The sequence below is a fragment of the Cyprinus carpio genome, chromosome A8, assembly GCF_018340385.1.
Source record: "Cyprinus carpio isolate SPL01 chromosome A8, ASM1834038v1, whole genome shotgun sequence".
Taxonomy (NCBI): Eukaryota; Metazoa; Chordata; class Actinopteri; order Cypriniformes; family Cyprinidae; genus Cyprinus; species Cyprinus carpio.
This window is the reverse complement of record NC_056579.1, coordinates 11,030,998-11,051,127: the sequence shown is the minus strand read 5'-3', so window position 1 is coordinate 11,051,127 and position 20,130 is coordinate 11,030,998. Positions and strand designations below refer to the sequence as shown.

Below are 20,130 nucleotides of genomic sequence, written 5' to 3'. Positions count from 1 at the left end.
ACAATCCACAAATCCTATGCAGGTGTCACCGACATTCATTTCCTCAATTCATGCAGGTGAGCGCACACACGTTTGTTTCATTCAGAACTGGCCATGTTTTCTTCCAGTTGAGTGATAGTGATGCAAGATTTTGTGTAATACGGTTTCGAAGTAATAGAGTGGAATGTGTGCGTGCGTTTATCAGTTTCTGGGATAAATGGCCTAGTGAAAAATGGAAAGCTCTGCTGAAATATAATGATGCAGACTGGCGTGAACGGCACGTCTTTCAGCGGGTTCACACCAGCCTGTTCTTTCTTTCTCACAAATGTGCACAACAAAGAGTAGCACATAAGCAACAAAACAGAACACATTTGGAACCATGTCCAGTTGCACTATGGGACAATTTTCTCTGGCCTTGTAGACACACCTGCATCTAAAAGCCTTATATAAGTCCTTACACATACTGGCCTTTGTGAGATTTCAATATCTGAGTCTTACCTTGGCTCAGTGGTGTTGCTTTGCTTGAGAACATAAGCCATAAAGTGCTTGTTTTATAAGTAAATAAAGTTTAGAAACTCAAATGGGGTCCAGGTGGGTGTTTTTCCTCTGCTGCGGAAGTGTCTGACAGTGAAGCTATTCTCGAAACCATGTAGAATGGGCAAAAGTGTGGTAAAATTAAATTAAAGTGTAAATTGCTAGCATACAATATAGTTGTTGACTCTAGCATGACTCTCCGGTAATCTTTTATGATCTCAGTGCTTGTGCTCTCATATTTAACAATGATGTGTTCCAGTTTTAATAGGGGTGGCCAGAGGCCAAGTAAATCTTGGGGTGGCACATCAAAAAATAAATAAATAAAATAAAGGGTTTGGAATATTGACAAAAAAAGATATCTCTGTGATTTCTGGGATTTAGTAACGAAAATCTTTTTGCTGATGGTGAGTTTTTTTTCATTGGGTGCACTTGTCCAACAGCACAGTATTTGACAATGGATGCATCTGAAGTGCCCATTTAGTTTTTTTACCTCAGTATTTAACAATGATGTAATGTTTTTGATATTTTAAACATAAAACATTGAAAAACTGATGTTTGAAATTGTTTAAAAAATGGTATAAATCTAGATTTTACCGTGAGTCTTGCGATTGAACCGGGTTTGATTCAGGAACGAAACTATCATGTTGCTCAGAGACGCAAATATGGCTGTGTTTTGAATGATTTTTGTTTTTAGAAATAGTTCTATTAAACTGATATTAACTTCTTGTGAACTTTTGTATGAAATCAATGTCACATTTGCAATTATGCAGACTTCTGGAGAAAAACGTCACTCTGTGTGATAGGTATAGATATTAAATTATTTTTTAATAGATTTAAAATAGATTTAAATAATAGTAGCCACTGCAAATCATTCTAGGGGTGGCCACAGGGGTGGCCATTAAACTGGCCACCCCTTGGGGGCGCGCCCCTGTGTGGGTAATAAATTGTCCGTGCACCATTTCTGAGCTATTAGATTGCTAAGACTTGAGGTTAGAATTTTTTTTTCTACCCATAAATTAAACTTCAGTGTGCACCATTACCTTTCACACTAACACATAAATGTTGAGGAGAGGTGGGCTGTTACCTTTCAGACTAATCCCTGAAAAGGCTGATGATAAATTGGGCAATACAGTCAATCCCATAAACTAACACTGAAAGAGGGAACAGGCATATATGTAGCAGTTTCATAGATTCATTCAGTAAGGAGACTCTGCCCACTTGCTGAAATCAGAATCCATTTTTTTTCACACCTGTCAGTGATGAGTGAATTGAGAAAATTAACAAAATTTTCTTATTGGTTATGATATATATTGCATCGGTTTTAAAAAATCATTTTTTAAATTTTAATATATACTACTATTCTATATTTTTGGTTCAGTAAAGATAGTAAAAAATCTATTTCAAATAAAAGCTGTTCTTTTAAACTTTATATTCATCAAAGAATCCTGAAAAAATGTATCACAGTTTCCACAAAAAGCAGCACAACTATTTTCAACATCGATAATAAAAAGAAATGTTTATTGTGCACCAAATCAACATATTATTATAGAATGATTTCTGAAAAATCATGTGACACCTAAGACTGGAGTAATGCTGAAAATTCAGCTTTGCCATCACAGGAATAAAATACATTTTGAAGTTTTTGTTATGTATTATTTCAAATGGTCATAATTCTAAATATTGACCAAATGAGTACTGCTTTTGGTAGTAGTGTATATATTATTTGCATACGTTTATTATAATTTTTTAATTTATTTATTTATTGGCTAAATCTGTCAGATATTTTCTTCATTAGAATAAATGATTAGTAGGGATTTGTTTTTCTCTATGTAAAACCACACCATCATATATGATGCATTGCTGACTGTATCTATTACAGTGAGTAACCAACAAGTAACCACCCAGAATATCCTTGCAACAACAGAACAGACCACCTTATGCTCAGACCACCTTATGAAACACTTAGCAACTCCTTTGTATTGTGGCAGTGAGCTTTGCACTAATAGAAAATGTAAACAACTAGAATTGTGTCATCTTTCTGTGAAGTTCAATGGAAATCATGACTGTCTTTTTCTCTCTGTAGTGAATGGCATATTATCAGTGATGGAGGGCTCTCAGTTGCTCAAATCCATTCAGCCACACCCAGCTCTCACTCCCATCATGCACCTGCTCCCGCCCAACATTCTAGTGTCTGGACATGACAGCATCCCTGGTGTGGTGTCGTCCACGGACACAGGCACATGTAGGATTACCCACAATGCCCCTGCTAGATTTTCATTACAGTTATAAAACAATCAAATGACATTTGATGACTGCTCATCTGTAACGAGAGAATGTGTGTTGCCATGGAGACAACAGAAGGAACTCTAGAAGCCTCACTAAAGAGCTTCCCGTTTCTCAGTACATTCCCTTGATTAGCTTCAAAATCACTTCATACCAAACCAGGTCATAAATGAGACTTTGAAGCAAAAGCATTTGAAGCTTTTCACAACTTTTCTGACTGTGCTCATGATTTCTGTTCTCAGCTGCTTTCAGGGGTGGGTAAAGACAGACTTTCTGAACGATAGTAATGAAGCGTGGTGGGTTTCACAGTAGCGAGGGGATTGGAAGTAGAGCACAATGTCGGGCTAATCCTCCAGCACTCCAAATATCTCACAGGGAGCGTGACCCACGACCGCAGTCTAGATCCAGAGAGGGACGCAGGAAATTAGAGAATTATTCCACAGTGATATTTCTAACTCTCTCACTCCCCCCTTACTCTCACTCTCATTATAAACCGATGAGCAGATGTAGGAATGAGGTTCCTCTGGAGCAGGATTGTCTTTGAACTGCATCTGAAATGTTTGAGTGCTATATTCTGCATCCTCCTGGGCCCCCACATAGACTGAAAGTAGAAAAAGAGAGATGTTCCCCCCGACTGTTAACATGGTTAATAAGACATGATCCAAAGCACTTCATTCCAAGATCCAAAAGCAATATATTCTGTCTGATTATAAACTTTTCTTGAGTGAGTGTCATAAAAGCCAAATTCCACTAGCCGCCTTTTGTTTTTATTGTATCCAAGTGAAAAATAAGCTTCAATTTCCCAGTAGTCTTAGCGCACGATTGATCATAACACAGTTCTGTGACACACACACACCAGTTTTTAATGGCATTCAAAATGTAGGTTAACAAAGTAAATGCTTAATGCATGAGGAAGGTTCTATATGTGCACTGTAAAGAAGGGTTTCCCCCGAGGAGGTTCACATGAATTATATATGATGAAGAGTGTTAATTTTATTATTTAGTGTTTAATATATTTATTTAAATTTTTTTTTACATATTATTCAAATTATAATTAAATTATAATTAATTCTTAAGTAGTCATTACCTGTTGACAGCCTTAGTAAAAATGTCTGCTATATAATTGGGTAGTAAAAAAGTGTGAAAGTATTTTTTTTTATGGCTATATATAATAATTAATCTTAATAATTAATAATTTTAACAGCCATAATAAAAATATATAAGTGAGTAGTAACAGCAGAGTCTGTGTGAAATTCTGTACTTCATCTGATGTTTGTAATAACAAATTTTTTTAGTAGTTTGTTTAATTATTATACAAGACACTTCAGTTCATATTAATTGTAAGACTACATGGCAAAAATGTAACAAAAAGTATGCACATGTAGCAGCCAAAAAAGGTCAGTGAGGGTGCTCAACCACAAAAAGTAATATACAAAAAAGAAAAGGTTGTCACACCATAGCTCTAAAAGTAGAAAAATATTTATAGCATGTTCTCACCAAAAGAACGTGCATCAGGTCTAATGAAGAGCCACATGGCTGGAAACATTATTTTAAAATAATTTGTCATACCTCAGAACAAATTAATTGGGCTGCAAAAGGCTAAGAGCCAAATAAAAACATAGAAACTTGTAAATGAAAGAGTTTTAATCTTGTATGTAAATTTTTCTGCATCATCTACCCAATTAAAGATGAAACGTGCTTAGAAAAATAAGAATATTGTTTCTGTTTCTGTTTATTTGTAAAGCACAATTAAAACAACGCAATGTTGACCAATGTGCTGTACAATCTTACAATTGTGTGCAGTTATGGAAAAACATTGTATTTATGGAAAGGTTAGAATTAGGTGGTATTTGAAGTAAATTAAAAATTTAGGTCTAGGGGTTAAACTGACGTTAAACAGCTGGGAACTGCTGTATTAGAGAAAGGCAGTATTCTAAACTTTAAAGATACACAACACAAATGAATACAAAACATTAGCAAAAATAAGATGTTTAAAGAGGCACACTGAATATCCTCCATTCTCTTCTGTTGAGCCGTAACCTATCAGAGCTTCTGTAACGCATCTCTCTTGGGCTTCAATGGTGGAGTGTTTTGTATGCTGTAATGTCCTGACGATGCTGCACTTGTTTGGCTGTCAGGCCTCAGTGCTGCTGTACAGATAAGTCTGGTTTGGTGTGTATGTGTGCTTGAGTGTAGAGTGATTGTGCAGTGTGTTTGAGGTAACAGACTGTGTGTACGGTAAATGTCTGAGTGCGTCGGAGCTCTCCGGGCCTGGCTTTGATAGTGGCAGACTGTGTGAGTGTGTTAAAGCTAAACTGTGATAGACTGTGTTTGTGTATGGCTGAGTGATCCGTGAAAGTGAAACTCTCCTGGTTGTGACTCATTCAAACCAGCATGCCTGCTGTCTGCTGCCACAGCAACTTGTGTATTACACACGTATACACACACACACACACACACACACACACACACACACACACACACACACACACACACACACACACACACACACACACACACACCATATGATAACTTTTTGTGATTGTTCATTGAAACACTCTACTGTGTGATATCATATATATTAAAATATTAATATCCAGTCGGAGTTATATTAAAAATTGTCTTTGATCTTTCAAGCTCTATCGTTGCAGTCAGTGGCTGCTGCATTGCTTCAGTCCAAAAGACGTGAAATAAAAAGTGCCCCGTCCATAAAAAAAAGTGTCTCACACGGCTCCGGGGGGTGAACCAAGGCATCCTGTAGCGAATCGATGCATTTTTGTAAGAAAAATATCCATATTCAAAATGTAATAATCACTTGAATCTAGCTTGCATTCACTGTTGTAAACGGAAGTAGTTTTGTGGGAATTATGCAGGAGGTCAGCTTTGCACATGCACCGCTCAGAAGTGATGCATGCGGAAACTCAGCAGAGAGATCAAAACAAAACAACGGTCACTAATTAGAAGCAAAAAAACGAAGAATTGTAAAGAAGAATGTTGGAGGATTTCGACAGGAGACTGGTTTTCCTTTGCTAAAGTAAGGAAACTTTACTTTATTTGATCCTGTAAACAAATGTTGGTTTTAATGAGATTCACCGGTGCATGCGCAACTCTGACCTCATACATCATGCTCCTGGAACTGCTTCTGTGTACAACTGTTGGTGCAAGCTACATTAAAGTGATTATTACATTTTGAATATGGATATTTTTCTTACAAAAAATGCATCGATTCGATACAGGAGGCCTTTGTTCACCTCCCAGAGCCGTGTGAGACACTTTTTTTTATGGAAGGGCACTTTTTATTTCACCTCTTTTGTACTGAAGCACTGCAATACCCGCTGACTGCAACGATAGAGCTTGAAAGATCAAAGACATTTTTTAATATAACTCCGACTGGATTCGTCTGAAAGAAGAAAGTCATATACACCTAGGATGCCTCGAAGGTGAGTGAAACGCAGCCTAATTTTCATTTTTGGGTGAACCAACCCTTTAACATTGATAATGTTTAAAGAAATGACATCAGCATATTATTAATAGCAAGTAATGGCGGCTGAAATTTCAGCTTTTCTATCACAGGAATAAAATACAATTTGAAATATATAAAAACTTAAAAAAATCTTAATCATTTCAAACATTTGTTTGTCAGGTATAAATATATAAAGATATATATATATATATATATATATATATATATATATATATATATATATATATATATATATATATATATATATATATATATATATATATAAACAAATACAGCCTTGAGACTTTTGAAAAACATCAAAAATCTTTCCAACCCCAATCTTTTGAATGTTTGTGTACCTCACAAAATATTTCAAAATAATTCTTCCAACATTCCATGTAGATTTCACTTCAGAAATCTTTGAAATGAATCATGTATCCTGTAAACATTCAGGTCCAGTACTTCTGAGAAGAAAATTATTTATAGACAGCTTTCACTAAGGGAATGCACAACAGTTGTAGAAACCAGTTTGCCTAGCCCTGGGGGTTAATGCTGTATAACAGATGTTCATCTTTAAATAAATTATTGAGGATGATTCACTTAACCTGTCTGTATGTGAAGATTTTATTTCATTTCTATTTTATTTTCTGCATATTTCTCTGAGACGTCTAAATAAAACATCAAGGATGAATTTTTCAAAGAGAAGCAGGTTAGCATCGCTGTAAATTGAGCATGTTTGGATGTGCCAAGGCAAACCAGGCAAATCTTGACAATCACAGACATGTGATGTGACCATTTTCAGATCGCTCAAAACATTTTTTAATTGATTATGGAGTTTCTTAGACCCATGTGGGTTAATGAGCTAGATTTTTTGTCACAAAGAAAAGAAAAAGTGGGTGCGATGGTTTGGATATGCAGATGACTTTCTCAATAGACAATGTTTGAAACGCTTCACAGAGAGACCCCTACTGAGAGCGGAAATGGGGCCAGCCAAAGATCTCAGCTGGAGGAAATGTGCCTGTGATGATGCAGCCAGACACACACTCCAATTGATAAATTATCATTGGTCCTTATACGTTGGCCTCAACTGCATGGATTTTTCCCTGCTTCTGGAACACATTGAGCTCTCTTGTGCATCGCTCACTGGTTTGTTACCCTGTGCACTTTGTGTTTTTTTTCTGCATATTTGAATGCATTGCCATGAGGAAGATGATCTTGGCATTCTGAAGCGTGCTGATAAATTAATTTTTACTGTCTAATTAAATCCTTTGTTGCTGTAATGCTGTAAAAAATGAATAGCCATTAAATATAAAGGACAATAATAAAATGGCTGGATGCAATTGACTGTGCATGCAGGAAATGAGTACAATGTTAAAGTTATATTCACTCCATCTCTGTTGCAGCAGATGCACTGCGGAAGCCTCGTCTTCTGTTAAAGAGCTTCTTGTGTGTGTTGGATGGCCTACGTGTGACACTCTTCCCCTCCATGGAGGTCTTCGAATCTAACCTGCTCCAGCTGCACAACAGAGACTGCCAGAATACAGTAAGCTACTAAATGACTCGAACCAAACGTTTAAGCCATTCAGTTATGTAAATTCAGCAAGTAATTTTTTTTTCCAGAAGTTATGATATGACTTCTTCTTAAGGGCTGTATACAATTATTAAATTATGTTTTTTTCCCTTAAGGTCCACTTATAATGTGTGCAGAAATGTCACAAAAACCTTTAACAGAAATAAAATATGAACTAGTTGCCAAGTCAGCATATCTCATTTTATAAAAATTATACATAGAAAAACTATACAGAATTTTTTATTTTTATTATATTATATTATTAACTTTTTAGTGATACCTTTCGGTGTCAGAATTCAGCATAACACAAAAGCAAACCTTATGCTGTTGTTGAACTACTTTATTTGCACATATTTTTGTTTATTCCAGAATTTCCATTAATTGGGTGGTTAATGAGATTGAGTGAGCTGTATTTGGATGATTGAAACAAATTACCCTGTGTACACTATAGTCTCTTTTGCTTGCTGAAATAAACAACCCAAACAAATGGACTTTTTTTGTAGAGTATTGCCTTCAGTGCTTCAGTAAATGCACAGGTGGCCTGAACACAGTCTGGATAAAGTAGTCATTAGTGAAAATCATGGTTGATTTCATTGGCACGGTGTGATAGGTTTTGTATTAGAATGAAGACTGTTATGCAGACTAACTCATTGTGTGTTCCAGATTTCTCATATTAGAGTTGCATTGTCTCTCTCTGATCAACCTCACATATACATTATAAATCTAACAAAATTCTCTACAGTCACACCATCTGCTCCTGTTTTCCTGTAATGAAGACCGAAATGAACAAAGTAAGTGCAAAGAGGCTGTAGAGACCTCGAAAAACTTCAGATGATTGAGATTTTTGAATTTGCGGGGTGGGTGGATGATGGATTTGGTTTGGATGGTGGTTTGGTGAATGCCTAGTGGTTAATGTTTGAGGCTGGTAATGAGGTGGTAGGTTTAAACCCTGCAAAATGTGATCCAAATTCATAACCTTGACCTAATGTCATGACATTTGAAGCTACACTACTGTTTAAATGTGTGGAATAAGTATTTATTTTTTGTTGAAAGAAATGTAATACAGTTATTCAGCAAGCATTCATTAAATTGATCAAAAGTGACATTAAAGACTTTTAATTTTGTAACACTGAGGGCGTGAATGATGAACCCATGTTCAGCTTTTATTTATAAATCAGCCTTTATTAATAAACCAAAACAAAAAAACCAAAACGTGATACAAAACAGACATGAACTAAACTAGATCTTGACATGACCATGAACAAAACTCCCCAACAGCAGTTTACACAGTACAAAGCAAGATAAGAAATAATGGCAACATGAGGGCTATATATATCAAACAAATGGGGTCACATGACAATCCAACCAATGAACACATGACACATACAACAAGGGAACCAATGGGAACAAGACACGTGAACAAAAGGGCTGCATGGTAGGATCACATGACAAGGTCAGGGAAACACATGACAAGGCAGGAACCAAGACAAGAAAAAAGAAAACACAAAAACCAGCATTACATATCTCCCTCCCCCAGGGCAGCCACAAACACCCTAACATAACACAGAGGACCTAGACTATGGAGCAATGGCAGGCCTGGAAGCCAGGGCAGAGCTGAAGACCACCAGGGCGGAGCAGGCAGGACTGAGAATCGCCACAGTGGAGCAGATGACCGCCAAGGTGGAACCAGTGGAGCAGGTGCCCAGAGCAGGTGACCAAGGTGAATCTTACAGAGCAGAAGACCACCACAGGTCAGGAGGCAATGGCAGAACAGAGACATGGACAGAGCACCTGGCCATGACAGAACAGGCAGAGAGTTCGTGAGCAGCCTCCACAGGTGCAGCATGACAGGCAGAATATCCTTGAACGAACTCAGTGGTTGTAGCATTACCGGCAGAAAGTTCATGAATGACCTCCATAGACACGACATGACAGGCAGAAAATCCTTGAACAGCCTCAGTAGCTGTAGCATGACAGGCAGAGAGTTTGTGAGCGGCCTCTGTGACCATGACATGACAAGTAGAGTGTTCACAGACAGCCTCCATGGCAGGACAGAACAGGCAAGGGTTTCAGGGATGATCTCTTTCGACGTGACAGAACAGGCAGAGAGTTCAGGGACGGCCTCCTTGGCTATGACAGGAGTGACTGTGAGTTCAGAAATGGCCTTCCTGGCCATGACAGAGCTGACTGAGTTCAGAATCGGCCTCCTCTGCAGTAACGGGGCAGACTGTGAGTTCAGGGACGGCTTCCTCAGCAGTAACAGGGCAGACTGTGAGTTCGGGGATGGTCTCCTCAGCAGTAACAGGGCAGACTGTGAGTTCAGGGATGGCCTCCTTGGCAGTAACAGGGTTTGAGCGGGCTCTGGTGTGGACTCATTTACAGGAGAGCAGTGTGTAGCCCAAACACAAAATATGGCCATTGCCAGAGAGTGCGACTGACAGTGGAACAGCCTTGAGACTCTCAGGCTGGGTACCACCATAGAAATGCCAGCTGCTCGCACCAACACAAGTGGTGTGCCCTTCAAACTGGAAGCCAGTCTCGTGCCTAGGAATTGCCCTTGTAGCCTCAGATGCGATGTTCATGACATCTGGAAACACTGGAGTGGTGTCCATGATGGCTGGAGACTCTGGCATGGCAGCCATGATGGGTCGAGAGTCTGGAGTGGCAGCTATGTTGGGTAGAGGTTCTGGAGTGGCAGCAGTGATGTGACGAGGCTCTGATGTGGTGGCCATGACGTGAACAGGCCCTGGCTTGGTATGTGCTGCAGAACTGTGGGTAGCATTGTCCACAGTTCCAGCAGTGAATGATGATCCACGCAGCAATAAGGCATAGTCTATGTATTCGGCAAAGAACCAATAAATTTTGAATGAATGGGAACTCATTGGGAACAAATGTGCTCATTAAGACCCACGCAAAAAATGTCCTTAAAGGCCACGTCATTAAAATCCACTTGGTGACAGAGTCCACAAAAGTCCTGAACATAATCCTCAATAGTATGATGGCCTTGGTGAAGGCACAATAAGGAAACTGCTGGGTTCTTATTTTGGTCTAGCTTTTCTGTAACTGAAGTCCCACTGAAGGCAAGTATGATGAACCCATGTGGAGCCTTTATTAATAAACCAAACCAGAGCAAACCAAAATGTGATACAAAACAGACATGAACTAAACTAGATCTTGACATGACAATGAACAAAACTCAAAATTTAACAGCAGGTTTTACAGCACAAAGCTAGAAAATACACAATATATATATATCTCAAATGACATAATCCAACCAATGAACACATGACACATACAACAAAGGAACCAATGGGAACAAGACACATGAACAAAAGGACCTCATGGTAGGATCACATGACAGGGTCAGGGAAACACATGACAAGGCAGGAACCAAGACAAGAAAACCTAAATAAGAAACAAAACCCAAACACCAGCATTATAGATTTCTTTTAAAATAAATGCCAGTCTTTCTATTGATCAAAAAATCCTGAAAAACTATCACGTTTTCACAAAAATATTAAGCTGCACAGAAATGTTTCTTGAGCACCAAAATCAGCATATTAGAAACATTTCTGAAGGATCATCTGATACTGAAGACTGGATAAAATAATGTTTCAAATTCATTACTTTTTTTTTGTATATTTGATCACTTTTAAACGGTAGTGTAGTTACGACAAAAACTATTATGCATAAATCATCTAAGAATTCATCTAAGGTTTATTTACACTCATGTCTATGGAAACCACGTTATTTTAATTTTTTTTAATTCTGTGGAACACAAAATGTACAGAATTATGAGATTGACATGTACGTTAATTCACACTGAAAGTCGTGTTAAAAGACTTATTTACTTCTGAAAGAGATTTCTTCCTGACAGACAGATCACTTGGCGCTTTGCGTCACACTTAATTAAGACATGATATAAGTCACTTTGGATGAAAAGTGTCAGCAAATGAGCACAAATTAGTAATTAATTTGATTTGAAGCTGTGGTCTGTGCCCTCTCCATGAGATACAACCTCGAGTGATAAGTCTTGTAACAGCAATTTCTTCACCTCCTCACAGGCACTCTTTGCATTGTGGCAAGGGAACAGTGCATTTTCTATAAGAGTATTCTGTATTCTAGTGTGGTTGTGTTTCAGGCTGTGTGGATCTGTGAAGGCTGTCTGCAGTCTGTGTGTATGTGTGTGTGTGTGTAGAGCCTGGACCCCGGTAACCATGTTTGACAGATGCACTCATGCGTTTGCAATTATTTACACACTGCAGACACACCGCTTTGGTCATCCCTTAAACTTGGAGAGAAAGATATATAAATAACATAAGAAAAACATATAAAAAAACACAATAACATGAAATTGATAACAAATGTCAAATTTTAAGACATTAAAAAAACCATTACTCTCTAATCATTTCACCTAAAAACTTCTCTGTTTAATGGTGTAAAGCAGAAACCCTTCAGTATTCTGACCTTAAAACAGCTTTAAAACCTAGACAGACATATGCACCCACAATACACAAGAGCCCGTTTTAATTGTGCTTCCTAAACCGCTCAGGTTGTCACTTTCCCTGCGGTGTTAGTGGATGTCAGAGGAACTATTTTAGCAGAGCTAAAATCAGCTCATAGGACATCACTTGTTGTCATGTTGAAGTGATTCTCTTTTTGTTGTTCTCTGTGTATTTATGATAATATCATTACAGTTTTTGAAAGTGCTTTTTATTGTAGTGCTTTGCAAGGCAGTACTGTTTTGATACTCATCAGAAGTTCTGGGCAGGGTTTGTTTAAAATTTTTAACCTCAGCTGTTAAACTTCTGCTATTAATTCACCCTGAACTGCTTATAGTAGAGACTCCGAAATTTGTTTTGTAGATAATTTCAGCCTTAGGTGTGATAACTATTAACTTTATACTTTTTTAAAATACATTTTTAATTTCGAAACTCTCCCATTGACCTAGACAGTTGCTGAATGTTCAGCATTCAGCATTCAATTTTAATTGTGCTAATACTGAAATAATAACAATAATACTATTCCAATTATCATTATGTTGTCATATTATCAGGATGGAGAAAATGGTGACAGAAAACAAAAAGAGAATTGGGGAAGGGAATATTCATCAAAATCTGTGCACTCTCATCCATCGCCTGACGTCACTTTTCTGCAGTTCTGAGGTGATAATTCACACGTGATAGCAGCCGACAGCAGGCTCTAATTGGCCCTCATGTGGGTGGTTGAACTTTAGAGAGTGTGACTCTCAATGCATTGTCATCAGGATATTATTGACACTAAACCCATCTCACTCTGTGAAAGATGCATGAAACCCCCAACCCTCAGAGGTTTATTATATCTGGGCAGGTACAAGAAAAAGGAAATAAGGGAATTGTAGTTTTTAACAGGATTAATCACCATGGCATGAACCCAGGTTTTCATCTTCTATATTCTATATTCTTAGGTGCTTGAAATGTATTAAGACTTCTCAAAAAGTGCAGTGTGAGTTTATGATTGGATCAGGTACCCTAATTCAAATACAAAGATGATTTTCTGCTCCAGGGTCAGAGTGAGAGAGTTTCAGGATGGTTGATGGAACTGTCGTCTGTCTTTTTATGCCAGCACTGTAAGTTTATATTTTTTTGGTAATGTACATGAAATTTTTATACTTTGCAAACGAAGGGCCCTATCATACACCCGGCGCAATGCGGCGCAAGGCACGGCACAAGCGTTTGATGGCAAATAAAAGAGCTTAAACACCGCCATCGTCTGTATGCACGCACAAATAAAATGGAAGCTTTCATAAAATTAAAAATGAAACACCCAAAACTGTACATGGCATCATCACGAAGACAAACTATATGTTTGCTATATACTATAAACTATATATTAGCTGTTGTTACTGATTCTATTTAGAAGTCTACCGGAAGTTAAGTTAGGTCCAGACATGAACATAAACGTTTGTTTATGTTGTTGCCGTTGAAACTGTCTATAACATGTAAAACGGGAACATGAAAGGAATATTCTAAAAGCAACTCATGTAAACACCATAATCATAAAATTGGCTTATTTAGAACAAGGTAAATAATTTGATTACTGATGTCCATGTAAACGTAGTCATTGGTTAACTACATCAGTACTTATAATGATAACAATGAAATACATAGTAACAAAGAAACATAGTAAAGCATTTATTAGTCTTAATATTAATTTCAACATTTCAACATGTTAATTTCAACTTTTACTATACTACATTATTAAAAGTTGAAGGTAAAATGAACTAATAATGAATGGTTATATTTTTATTAGCTAATGCTGACAAAGATTAATTAATACTGTAACAGATATATTTCTCATTGTTTGTGAATGTTAGTTAATGCTTTACTGTTAATTAATGGGACCTTGTTGTAGAGTGTTACTGATGAGTTATTTATTATTATTATTTATTGTATAATTGTCTAACTGTATTTCCAGCTATTATTATTTTTTAGAAGAAAACCTCATATTTGATTATTAAAATATTATATTTATGAATCTAAAATAATTATTAAAAATAATTATATAATATAAAACAAATCAAATCATATATATATATATATATATATATATATATATATATATATATATATATATATATATTAGGGGTGTAATGAGAAACTTATCCCACGAAACGAGACAAGATTTTTAGACTTTTTTTTAAAAAGAAATCCTCAATGATGAAATGTATAGGGAAAAATAGTCTTTTATTCAACTGGAAAAACACAATGCAAAAAAAAATGTAGGAGCATTTTGAAATCAACTTGTGCTTTATTAAATTAAACTTCTATTATATATCTATACAATATAATATACATATTATATATATATATATATATATATATATATAGCAATAAACAACATGTAAACTAGAGCTGCACGATTCTGGATAAATTGAGAATCATGTTTTTTATATATAAATTGGAGATCACAATTATCTCACAATTCTGAAGAAAAAAAGATTAGAAAGCTAAACAAAATAACATAATTTACTAGTGGTTTTGACAAAATGTTCATTGCTTAAATCTTTAAAAAATATATTAATTTGAATAAACTTTAAAAATTAAATAAATGAAGGAGTAAGTGTCTAAATTCATTAAGACTCCTTTCACTGTTGGAATCTCCTGAATGAATGATTCAATGACAAATCCTTTTTTTTAAACGGGCAGTTGTCGCCACCTGCTGGAGGAAGAGTGTAAGCGTTACAATACATACATGTGTTAAGATACTTTCATTTTGAACACTACTGTAGAGAATAAGTGTTTATACTCAACCTATAAACTTTTATCCCAGTACTTATGTTAATTAAATGTCTGTAACACAGGAATAATGATGTGTGGTTGAGAATACTTTTTGTGCTGCTCTTTCTGGATCAGCAGCAGCCTGAATCATTCATTAACATGGGCAGCGACAAAACGTGCTTCTCACGCTCCACTGACACTCGCGATGTGAAACAGTTGTAATAGACATAGCTGAATCGTTGTCTTTCAGGAATAAGATTGAGTGTGTTTGATTTGAGATCGCGATCAATTGTGCATATCGTCACCTTCTTGCAACTTGCAAGACCAGCCGGATCTCGCGGGACACATCAAAACTCGCGATATCTATAATGATTTTATAGATATTAAAATAATTAATTTTAAATTAAATTTAAATTAATAAAAAAAATGAGTTTTGTGTCTGTCTGTCTGTCTATGGAATGTCCCCATAACACATGGAAACCAGTTTTTGTGTGTGTGTGTGTGTGTTTGGGCCAGTGAAAATGTTGCCTTTTGAACTAATCTGAGATATTAGCCTAATCAACTAACAAGCAGAAAACAAACTTGCTAAAAAAAGTTAAGTCCTGTCCTTGCCCTCTTCTTCATCCTGTTCTTCATCTCATCCTTGACCTTATCCTTCTCCTCATCCATATCTTTGCCCTCATCCTTGTCTTTATCCTCATCCTAACTGAGAGAACTACTTACTGCTAGCTGCTGCATAAGATAAGCCTTGGCCCAAAGCTTGAACACTTCTTTCACAATTATCACGGCTATTTTTGCTCACAGATTGGCAAAGCCTGGTGAATTTGGGCCATTTGTCTCAATCTCTATTTTCAGGCCTGCCTTAAAAAAAAATCCTATACCAATCCTATACCAATTCAATAAAAATACAAGCAAAGAGAAACCAAACGATCCTATTCGCAACAGAAGGAGCTGCATACACAAAATTATCTAACATCCTTGACACTTTTGTCCAAGGATTGGATTCTAGGTGTGATTAAAAAAAAAAAAATGAAATATCCAACTGTTTTTCCCCATATTGCTATTTTCATTAATTCCTTCATACAGCCTTACAAGATTTTATCTTTTTAAAATTTCACTTCTGTTTAGATTAAACTTAGATTTAGCTTATATGCTTTAAAATCCTTTTTTTTCACTTTGTACTTTCAGAGCTGCACAGTTTTTTTTTTTTTTTAATTAGGTATGAATGGCATGCAAAGATGGTCTAAAAGAAAAGAATAAGCCTAAATTGAATCTAACTGTCTGAAAAGAGATTCTAAACAAAGGGCAGCACTCAATAAATGGTGGTCTTAGATTTTATCATTGAATTACTGCTGATGTTTGATTAATGTTCAGTGTTTAGAGAATAAAATGTGAAAAGACCTGTTGCCATAGTGCTTTACCATTTATGAATTTTCAGTTTACACTACTTTGTACATTACTGCTCCACCTAAACACATTCTCACACTCACAACTCCTCTGAATTCTTGAACTTTTGTATAAAAGTGCCTTTTCCATGTCGAGGGAAGTTGGCGTCCGCTGACTCTACCTGTCTAGTATTATTTGGCTACTCCATTTCTGAGCCACTGGGAATCTTTTAGGTGCTTTTTTTGACTGGCTTATGACTGAAGGTTTGAACTATTTTGTCACGTTGTTGCAAAACATTTTTGTGTTTGGCAACTGCGTTTTTATATTATGTGTACATCTGTGCATTTGTGTGATTTGTTGATGTTCTTCTTAGCAGAGGGCAGTGATTAGCATCTTCAATGAGAGGTGTTTGTCAGCTGCAACAATTGAAATCTGTGTGTGTGTGTGTGCGAGAGAGGCTGAGTGGGTGGATGTGGATAACATGCTAATGATACTGCTGTTACACTTCCTGCATGACTCATCGCAGTGTGATCCAGCACACTCTCTCAGTGTGGGCACACACACACACACACACACACACACACACACACACACACACACACACACACACACACACACACACACACACACACACACACACACACACAATCTCTATTAAAGCCTGAGATATGATATATAACTGCATTCATTCTGCTCTTTCTGAAGGCATGCTGGGATGCTCATAAGCATAATAAGTGGGTTTATCACAGACTGCATGTTCCTTCTGAAATGCTACTAAACTTTTAGATGTGCAGTGAAATCTCTTCTGAGCACTTAGCTGTGGTGTAAACTATACTAAATGCTTATCGAATTCGTAATAATTTGAAAACACTGTTATATGTAATCTTTAGAAAATCTCAAAATGAGTATCTATTCATGCTAGTGGTCAACTGATATATTGCGAAGTGCGATTATAATTTTTAATTACTAGCATTGGCTAATAAGTTTTTCAGTTTGGCTAGTAAGTTGTTGTGAGTATGACTTTTATTTTGACAGCCAGTTCCTGTAAAACAATGTGCATTTGATGTGGACCGTGTCAGTAGACACGCACAAGTGAGCAAGTTTAAATCCTTGATTTCGAACTATGCTGCACTATATCCAGTTTACCTCTGTCATATTCACTGTGTACTGTATTTAAAATTAACACTATCTGGTCCTTGAGAAAATATGGTATGATTCCCAGTCCACGCAGATAGACCAGATTACTGAGTGTACTGTTGGTTGAAGTGTTTAACTCACTTCCTCCTTGTACTTTCATGGGGCTTACTCTGCTGTAAGCAATGTTCTTCTCAATGCTCTGATTTGCTGGATTTCATGGATTTCAATGTCATTCATTCTGTGTCGTGCTGTGTTTCTAACCCACTCTTACAGTTTTCCCAGGGTGTCTGATGGAGAGCTTATTTAGTGGGATAATGTGATATATGTGATATGTGACTTATTAACACCCTGATAAAGATTTCAAGTAATCTGTGTGGCATAGATGCACATTTTAATTCTGTGACAAGCTTCATAAAAAAATTGGGAGTAAAGAAGTGTTCAAATTTGCATTCATGATTCAAGTAACTGTTTTTTCATGTCTACAACAAAAAGTATTAGAGATAATCATCTGAAATCTCAGACATTAGAATGTTTTGATATATGAATATAAAAACTCCCACCTCCAACCTAGCAACCCACAAAGCAATGTGCTAAAACACATCTTAGCAATTGTATAACAATGCTATGGCAGCCACCTGCAAGTTTAGCAAGTTATGCACGGCCACAGTATTCAGGTCTTCATGAGTATGCATCATTTTAAACTATTAATTTCTTCCAGTATAAAACATTTAGTGGAAATCATTACTTTGCACCTTTATGGGTTATTAGTAATTGTCTCTTGGTTGTTTAGGCATTCACACATAATTTTAGTTATGCCACTGATTATGCCCTGGATACTTTCTTTTCACTCCCAGCTCTTTGGCAAATCATTTGTCAATAAATCCCAATAAAATTAATTGCAAATTTTATGAAAGCCATTAAATGTCTATTATGTGGGTAGAGCCACAGTGCAGATTCAAATTAATATAAGGAAGCTCGTCTTTGTTCTCTGACTTACCCTTGACTCTGAGCTCTTTCAACCACATTGCCATCTTGCAGAAGTCAATAGTGTAGTCGGATCCTTTTATCATTTTCAAAGAACCGAGGACTTGCTGAAAAAAGAATTATCTTGTTAAAAAAATATGTAAATTGTTCATGCTCCCCTGCAACTATTAAAGTAAATAACACCTCCACAACAATTTAACTAAATATTAAATATAAAAAAAAACTCATGTCCCACTTTTAAATGTAATTTACATAAAAAAAAAATTATACTTCAATGTATTTTTTTATTTAAATTTTGTTTGATTTTTTTTTTATTCATAAATTCTTTAAATTATCCAAAAAAAATAAAAAATTAATCAAAAATTAAAAAAAAATACAGTCCACAAAACAGTTGTTGTTTTTTTAAATTTGGTTTATAAAGTAATGTTTTTTTTTTAAAGTATAATTATTTTATAAATTTGCATGATTTAATCTGGTCACGGACAAAACAATGACACTTCTTCCCGTGATAATCGGCCCACTGGTATTAAATAAATGCTGAATGCACCTCTGAAATAACACGCTCTGTATTCATTTCATCTGCTCACTACAAAGAAATAACCTTCTGAAACCAATTTTATTTCTCAGGGGGGAAAAAAACCCTCTTCAATTCTTGAGAGTGAATGGGAAGATGACCCTCACCCCTCCAGAGCTTGTCTTTTCTTGCTGCTATTATTCCTGTATTTGGTTTAAATGACCTTCCCAATCATTCGCCTGAACCAGAATATTCAACACACAGCAGTTTCTGTAAAATCAATTTGCTGGCCCGCATTTCGTCTTCTATACCTCTTATTAGTGGAATTGTTAGTGCTTTTGTTCATATTGGTGACAGTTGATCATGAGTATTGTCAAAGTGAAAGTACTACTTGCAAAAGTCCTACTTTTTTATTTCCATTTGAATGGCCTTTGTAGCGACCTTTATTTTTGAAGAAAAAAAAAGCATCAAAACCAAGGTCAAATCAAAGAAGAGTTGGTTGTCATTTTAGGCCATGACATTGTGATCCAACCCACACAATCATGAGTTAAATAAATGATATTCTTTTAAAAAGCATTGAAGTCTTTCATGAAGATTCAAATGCAACTGTTTCTATTTTTAAGTCCTCTGTTCTGATTCAACCATCAAAAACATCAAAGACATTTTGGTTTGAGGCTAAATTTGCTGCTTGTGATGCCAATGGGAATGTGTCTATTCCCCCGCAAACTAAAATCCAAAAAGAAATAAATACAGAACTCTGGGAGTGAGGGGACTTAACCAGCTCTCTTTTTTGCATGCCTACTTGATCTTCCAAACTGAAAAGCCTTAGTGTGAGACAACCACACAAACAGATGCAAGATAAAAACTGCCATTATGTTTTTTTTTTTATTTTGACATTGAGTCTGAGAATAAACTTTTGCATGTTTCATATAAGCATTTCATCTTTTGTGCATTTTGTTCAATTCAAAGTAATATTCCTCCATCCTTGTCGCCAGCCTTGTCTGTTAAAGGTCCTGTTGTC

General features: G+C 36.2%; 1 protein-coding gene across 1 annotated transcript in view; it reads left to right on the top strand.

Annotated features, from left to right (window-relative positions):
• The window catches only part of nphp4 (nephronophthisis 4), a gene marked incomplete at its 5' end in the record, with an annotated part of 135,568 nt that overhangs the window by 26,198 nt on the left and 89,240 nt on the right, over positions 1-20,130 (top strand). The window contains 2 exon segments of the mRNA XM_042763030.1: positions 2,597-2,755; positions 7,663-7,802. Coding sequence (XP_042618964.1) covers positions 2,597-2,755; positions 7,663-7,802 — 299 coding nt within the window.